General features: G+C 43.2%; 1 protein-coding gene across 2 annotated transcripts in view; it reads left to right on the forward strand.

The window, feature by feature from the left end:
* Nucleotides 1-6798, forward strand: part of LOC121845455 (CD209 antigen-like protein E) — an 11288-nt gene extending 4490 nt beyond the window's left edge. The window contains exons 3-5 of one of the 2 annotated variants that reach the window (XM_042316876.1): nucleotides 2601-2797; nucleotides 3305-3417; nucleotides 5854-6798. In XM_042316876.1, coding sequence (XP_042172810.1) covers nucleotides 2601-2797; nucleotides 3305-3417; nucleotides 5854-6001 — 458 coding nt within the window. In that variant the 3' untranslated portion in view covers nucleotides 6002-6798. The remainder of the gene's footprint in view (nucleotides 1-2600; nucleotides 2798-3304; nucleotides 3418-5853) is intronic. The other variant, XM_042316877.1, reaches the window with a different exon arrangement.
* Nucleotides 6799-8353: the final 1555 nt, after the last annotated feature.

Consider the following 8353-nt stretch of genomic DNA (forward strand, 5'->3'; position numbering starts at 1 on the left):
TCAGCGGGGAGGAGATGTTGTTGCCTACCCTCACCACCTGGGGGCGGCCCGTCAGGAAGTCCAGAACCCAGTTGCACAGGGCGGGGTCGAGACCCAGGGTCTCGAGCTTGATGACGAGCTTGGAGGGTACTATGGTGTTGAATGCCGAGCTGTAGTCGATGAACAGCATTCTCACATAGGTATTCCTCTTGTCCAGATGGGTTAGGGCAGTGGCAGTGTGGTTGAGATTGCATCGTCTGTGGACCTATTTGGGCGGTAAGCAAATTGGAGTGGGTCAAGGGTGTCAGGTAGGGTGGAGGTGATATGGTCCTTGACTAGTCTCTCAAAGCACTTCATGATGACGGATGTGAGTGCTACGGGCGGTAGTCGTTTAGCTCAGTTACCTTAGCTTTCTTGGGAACAGGAACAATGGTGGCCCTCTTGAAGCATGTGGGAACAGCAGACTGGTATAGGGATTGATTGAATATGTCCGTAAACACACCGGCCAGCTGGTCTGCGCATGCTCTGAGGGCGCGGCTGGGGATGCCGTCTGGGCCTGCAGCCTTGCGAGGGTTAACACGTTTAAATGTCTTACTCACTTCGGCTGCAGTGAAGGAGAGACCGCATGTTTTCGTTGCAGGCCGTGTCAGTGGCACTGTATTGTCCTCAAAGCGGGCAAAAAGTTATTTAGTCTGCCTGGGAGCAAGACATCCTGGTCCGTGACTGGGCTGGGTTTCTTCCTGTAGTCCGTGATTGACTGTAGACCCTGCCACATGCCTCTTGTGTCTGAGCCGTTGAATTGAGATTCTACTTTGTCTCTGTACTGGCGCTTAGCTTGTTTGATAGCCTTGCGGAGGGAATAGCTGCACTGTTTGTATTCAGTCATGTTACCAGACACCTTGCCCTGATTAAAAGCAGTGGTTCGTGCCTTCAGTTTCACACGAATGCTGCCATCAATCCAAGGTTTCTGGTTAGGGAATGTTTTAATCGTTGCTATGGGAACGACATCTTCAACGCACGTTCTAATGAACTCGCACACCGAATCAGCGTATTCGTCAATGTTGTTGTCTGACGCAATACGAAACATCTCCCAGTCCACGTGATGGAAGCAGTCTTGGAGTGTGGAGTCAGCTTGGTCGGACCAGCGTTGGACAGACCTCAGCGTGGGAGCTTCTTGTTTTAGTTTCTGTCTGTAGGCAGGGATCAACAAAATGGAGTCGTGGTCAGCTTTTCCGAAAGGGGGGCGGGGCAGGGCCTTATATGCGTCGCGGAAGTTAGAATAGCAGTGATCCAGGGTCTTTCCACCCTTGGTTGCGCAATCGATATGCTGATAAAATTTAGGGAGTCTTGTTTTCAGATTAGCCTTGTTAAAATCCCCAGCTACAATGAATGCAGCCTCCGGATACCAGTAGTATCATGGATCTGTGTACAGAGAGAGACCAGTGCCGGATGAACAGAAACCAGCTAGAGAGGGAGAGAGACCAAGAGAAAATGGACAAAAAACAGTTACTGGAGCGTTACACTGCCCTGACTACAGAATGGGACAGGTTGAGAAACAGGGTCAGTCTTCTGACCAATGAGAAGGTGGTGCTGGAGGAGAGACTCTCTACCTGTGGTAAGTTGTCAAGTCACTAGGGCTGCATCTCATTCTCTACCCTTCCTTCTCCTGAAGTGTATACTTGTTCAGTCATGAATTTAAATGCATTGGACTGGTGCAAGCATATTCATTTAAATCGATGTGGAAGTGTACACTTCGGGAGAAGGGTTTAGCATTGGAATTTAACCCCTGTGTGCACCCTCGTTATGGATTTACAAATAGTTAATGACAATGTTAGAATTTGTTGTTTAATACTTGTTACATACAGTATACTGTACAGTATTTCACTGACAGAGCTAAACATTTATCAGAAAATCTGGAAAACCTGACTTGAAGGAAATCTCTCAATTCTCCAGATGTGTGCACTTGTTCACTTCCCTTCATGGATTTAAAATAAATGACTGGTGTAAGGTTCTTATTTTTCAGACTAAATAACCCATGGACACTAGAGAAGCTTCAACTAAGTTTAATTATTCCCAAAGGTTCTGTACAGCTGTATTCAGACAACCCAACATTTGTTCCATCCAGATATTTATATCTCACTTAAGAAACTCCCTCTCTCCAATCCTTACATTTTATGGTCCAACAGGAAGAGAGTAAAGAGGGTAACAGGATACCAAACCTTTATTACTCCCTTATGAGAATCTGTCCTCACCTCCTGACCTCAACCCCTCCTTCATCTAATCCACAGATGCCCATCTGTCTCCCCCGTATCAACATGTTGCTCTCCTCTTCTCCATCCAACACATTCCACAGCTATCTGTCTTTCTACAGCGACCCAGTCTCTTTTATTATACTATGTGTCTGATCTATCATGTCTTTAATATCTCGATGTTCAAAATGTTGAATCCAACACTGGTATATGGGAATTCTCTCTAGCACCCATCTCTACAACACTGCTTTTAGATTTGTGTGATGTAGTGAACGAGCGCACAATTCAAGAGACAGAAGAGATTTTTGGAACGCAACCCAGATCTGAATATTTGAAAAACAATATTGCAGACACTATCTGTGTTGTCTCTAGGTACTGGAAGAGTGGTGGAAGGGAGTGGCATGGCAGTCCAAACGATGAGGACTGTGTTAAAGTGTCCTAAAGGATGGAGGATGTTGGGATCCAGCTGTTACTTCCTGTCTACTGAGAGGAAAACCTGGGAGGAGAGCAAACTGGATTGTCTGGCGAGAGGAGCAGACCTGGTGATCATAAACAGCAGACAGGAACAGGTGAGAGAGGGGAGGGGGAGAGAGATTTGATGTGGATCTCTTTTAGTCTTCATTTGGACTAATCTTCCAAGAGTCCTTAAACATGAAATTACCATTTATATTACGATCACATTTTCACATAAAACACGTTGTTACAAACAGACATAATACACTAACATATTGACCAGATAAATACTCTAACAGTCTAAAAAGATCGATTGATTCCTCATCTACCATAGTCCAGCACAACTTCCCTATGTATTATATTTAAATGGTTTAAAGTATTGTTTAAATGTATATATTGTAAGGTTTCTGGTTTGCTCAGTTAGAGACAGAAGAGAAGAGAGAGAGAGAGAGAGAGAGAGAGAGGAATTGTGAGAGAGAGAGAGAGAGAGAGAGAGAGGAATTGTGAGAGAGAGAGAGAGAGAGAGGGGGATTGTGAGAGAGAGAGTGATTGAGAGAGAGAGATTGTGAGAGAGAGTGTGTGTGTGTCATGATGTTTAGAATAACTTTATTCAATCCTAACAGAAGTTGTTGTACCAGCTGCATGGTGATGCAGATCTCCTGGTCTGGATTGGTCTGACTGACTCTGTTAATGAGGGGACCTGGAAATGGGTGGACGGCACACCACTGACCACATCGTAAGAGAAATTACTACTTTTATAATACGGCTCTAACATCTGGATAGCATTTAGGATGATGTTTCTACCACAGTATCTGACAGTGTCTGACAATTTCACTTATGTGTCCTGTTCTCAGTGGTGATTTTAGCATGTAAATCTTGGTGGGGAAAAGCCAACAATTATTTTTGGATGGGACATTATTACAGTATTCTCTCTGTACACCAAGTCAGAACCGGGAGCATATAATCAAATAAGCATTTAAGCAGACAATGAAAGCTCTTACAATATTCAATGATGACATTTAACTAAAACAAGCTATAGGCTACATGTGCATCACCAAGTCAGAACAGTAGGCTAAATTATGAGGGGGAAAGGGACCAAAGTATTAGGATGAGACACATGGACTACTAACAGCTTACTACACAACACCCACGTGGTATTACTTTCTTAGCTTTAGTCTACATATCGCCCTGACATATTACATCATTTATGCAGCACCATATAAGACCTTTTTCACACCCTCTCCACCGAATAGCAGGCAGCGGTCGCAAAATAGGGATTGCTTTGCACCGCTTGCAGTTAGCCATGGTTTCCTTACAAACCACTCCTTGTTGAATTTGCGATTTCTGATTTGCTGTGTAATGTTTATGTCCAATGGCCGATGATCACTGATACGTTTTATCTATAATTTCTCTTCGTATGACAAGGATTTAAAAGGAATTGCCAGTAGATTGTCGACGTGATTCATGATGATGACTGCTCGTCTAGCTTGCTAGATAAGATTTTTAAAGTATGATGTCCAATCAAAGCTACGGTAGATATAACGTGATTTGTCATTTATCTGTGGCCAATGACCTTGAGCTTTCTTGGATGGGCACTTTAATGTAAATCTAAGGCAGCACCCAAGGGGGCTTGAACTGCCTAGCTTTCTCTGTAGATTCTGCTGTGACGTAGTGTCCCCATGAGTGACAGAACACTGAGCCAATCACGGCACAATTAAAGAACTCTACCACCCCCTACGCCCGGTATTATCCGCTGGCTGCCCCTCCACCACAGAAAGCCCTGAGCTATGCTGAAACACCTGTATACCTGGAACATGGAAATTCCCTCTAGTGCGCATCCCTACACCAACCCAATTCTTTTAGATTTGTGGGAAGTTGTGGAAGAGCTCACACTTCAGGAGAAAGGAGAGATAATTGGAACGCAACCCAAATCTGAATATTTGAAAAACCAATATAGCGGACACTGTAACTGTGTTCGAATACCCATACTAACATACTGTATACTACATACTTAATGAGTATATACTACATACTAGTAGTTAATGTTAATATACTGTAAACGAACAGTATCGTTTCAGTTTAGCGTACCAGACAGAGCGTCGTCTGTCTATCGGAAGTTGAGGCTGTTGCTATGCAACCTCTTGCTAGCTTATTAGCATAACTAATAACTAGCTAAACTTTTTACGATTTTTGGTGTGTTCGTAAATTACATTTGGAATGGCAGCGTGTGCTCTGGGCATTCGTAAATCCAGAGCGTTTCGCTCTCGGAGAGTTCAAAGCGCACACTGGCTGCTCTGGCCAAGGACTAGGGCTGATCCGAGCGTTCAACGGCAGTCAAGCACCCAAGCTAACTGGCTAACGTTGGCTAGCTATGAGAAACACCTCACTTTGACCGTTTTACTCGCCCTAGCAGAACTGGTTAGGCTGTTTTCATGTTATCCAGAGTGTTGGTGACTGATCGCAACAATTTAATTACGCTTTTTGCCAACTTTTACTGACAACCGGCCATATTCAAAGGGTGTTGAGCGTTTTTACATAAATTTATCAGTTATTCTGCGCGAGAGTGCTCTAAAATCAGAGTAGATAGTTAGAATTAACAATGTCCATTGAAACGCACAACGATTATACCACTTAGTTAAGAATGATGTGAATAATCAAGTCAATAAACGTTGGGTAGTCAGATAGTGAATATACTGACTGGTACGTTCGATGTACTAGTGGCAAACTAACGTTATTTAGATAGCTAACATACCGGTACATACTGCTGTATTGCTATGCGATATGTAAGGATAGCGTAGCAAATAAATTGTCAGCCAACATAACGTGTAACGTAACTTATTTGAAAAGTCATTACTTTATTACATTGCTCAACATTTTCTTAACATTTTTCATAATTAGTTAAAGTAATGAATTAGTATCTGCTCTCTTCGGACTTTGGCTAAATATTTTCTGCCATTTTTTTCTTATCTGAAAACGTTGTGAAGCCACGACCATTTTCTAAAGAATTGCATTATGGGCCCTACAAGTAGAGAAACAGATTGTATACTACGTATTTTGGCGAATTTTGTACGACTTCCGGGAACTTTTGGCATACTAACTCTATCCATACTATGACCAATAATAGTGCTGTTAGTATGAGTAGTCGAACACAGCTTGTGTGTGTTGTTTCTAGGTACTGGAAGAGTGGTAAGCCTGACCATGGTGGTACCAACAACAAGGATTGTGTCGAGGTCAACCATCGGGACAACGTTTTGGCCAACTGGAACGTTGCACCATGCAACCACATGCTGCATTGGATCTGTGAGAAATTACAGAAATAGCTACATATAGGTCAAATCCACATCTAGTTTAAATGTGTTTGCACATTAACATTTTCCCTAAGATTGTGTAATTAACTGAGCACATGCATTTGCATGGTACATGGTATTATCTTTCTGTCTTTCAGCCGTAATTCATTTTTGGCAATATATTATTGGCAACCTTTTGGATCAGTCACAATACTGTATTGTTTTCAGCTTTGTCCTTTTCCCTCTAAACAGTTTATCCATATTACTTCTATGAAATGGTATTGTACCATCTAATCCACTGTGAGATATATTTTCATCTGTTTCAATCTGGTGTCCAAAACCAAAAGTAAAAGACCATAAGACAGATCTACCGCTTCCTAGACCGCTTATGTTGCTTATGCCTGGAATCGGCCCGACACACACAAACACATGTACGCAATCAGACACGCAAACAAGCATGCACGCACGCATTTAAACCTCAGTAAAGTTTCAGTTTTATAGCAGCATCTATGCCAGGGTTGCCCAATCATTTTCCTGAAGAGCCTTCAAACTCAACTCTGGATGTCGAAGCCAGTTCCACTGCAATTTTTCATTGTTCCCTTCTAATTAGGGACTGATTTAGACCTGGCACACCAGGTGGGTGCAATTAATTATCAGGTAGAAAAGAAAACCAGCAGATTCCAGACCTCGTAAGGGTAAGAATTGACTACCCCTGCTGTGGAGCAGAGCTCTCCAACCCTAATCCTGTAGAAGTACCGTCCTGTAGGTTCACACTCCAACCCTGTTCCCGGAGAGCTACCGTCCTGTAGGTTCTCACTCCAACCCTGTTCCTGGAGAGCTACCGTCCTGTAGGTTCACACTCCAACCCTGTTCCCGGAGAGCTACTGTCCTGTAGGTTCACACTCCAACCCTGTTCCCGGAGAGCTACTGTCCTGTAGGTTCTCACTCCAACCCTGTTCCTGGAGAGCTACCGTCCTGTAGGTTCTCACTCCAACCCTGTTCCTGGAGAGCTACCGTCCTGTAGGTTCTCACTCCAACCCTGTTCCTGGAGAGCTACTGTCCTGTAGGTTCTCACCCCAACCCTGTTCCTGGAGAGCTACCGTCCTGTAGGTTCTCACTCCAACCCTGTTCCTGAAGAGCTACTGTCCTGTAGGTTCTCACTCCAACCCTGTTCCTGAAGAGCTACTGTCCTGTAGGTTCTCACTCCAACCCTGTTCCTGGAGAGCTACTGTCCTGTAGGTTTTAGCTCCAATCCTAATAATGTAGAGCACCTGACTACAATAATTAGCTGATGAAAAAATGAATCAGGTCAATTAAAACTGAGGTTGCAGCGGAGACCTGGTTGCTCTCCAGGAACAGGGTTGGAGTTAAAACCTAAAGGGGTATCTCTCCAGGAACAGGGTTGGAGTTAAAACCTAAAGAGGTATCTCTCCAGGAACAGGGTTGGAGTTAAAACCTAAAGGTGTATCTCTCCAGGAATAGGGTTGGAGTTAAAACCTAAAGGGGTATCTCTCCAGGAACAGGTTTGGAGTTAAAACGTAAAGGGGTATCTCTCCAGGAATAGGGTTGGAGTTAAAACCTACTTGAGGGTAGGTCTCCAAGAACATGGTTGGCGTTAAAACTTACTGGAGGGTATCTCTCCAGGAAGTATTTGTAAAATTAATGACAAAATGTGGTTGTATGTTTTTTAACATTGAAAAAATTACTTAAAGAAATATACTTTGATTAAAAATATGTATTTTTTAACATGTGAACTCAGTGAATTACCATTTAGGCTTTCAAACTTGTTGATCTGGTACTAAGCATACAGAAGGTAGGTCTAGTCACAGACACAATTACTGTACTTTACCCCCACATGGTCTGAGCCATACCATCACTCTTAGCCTACCTTTACCAAGAGGTATATAAAGTCACGTCCAAATTTTGCCAAAATACTTTGAAAAAAATAAAACATCTAAATAAATAAAAATCGCAAGAAGATAAAAGGGTCAACATTATTGTCACCTCTGTTTAAAAATACTCCAGCACCCTCCCTCTGTGAGGATAACAACACTGAGACTAGTCTGTTTAAAATACTCCAGCACCCTCCCTCTGTGAGGATAACAACACTGAGACTAGTCTGTTTAAAATACTCCAGCACCCTCCCTCTGTGGGGATAACAACACTGAGACTAGTCTGTTTAAAATACTCCAGCACCCTCCCTCTGTGAGGATAACAACACTGAGACTAGTCTGTTTAAAATACTCCAGCACCCTCCCTCTGTGGGGATAACAACACTGAGACTAGTCTGTTTAAAATACTCCAGCACCCTCCCTCTGTGGGGATAACAACACTGAGACTAGTCTGTTTAAAATACTCCAGCACCCTCCCTCTGTGGGGATAACA

This window comes from Oncorhynchus tshawytscha, unplaced genomic scaffold (assembly GCF_018296145.1).
Source record: "Oncorhynchus tshawytscha isolate Ot180627B unplaced genomic scaffold, Otsh_v2.0 Un_scaffold_1_pilon_pilon, whole genome shotgun sequence".
NCBI classification, from domain to species: Eukaryota; Metazoa; Chordata; class Actinopteri; order Salmoniformes; family Salmonidae; genus Oncorhynchus; species Oncorhynchus tshawytscha.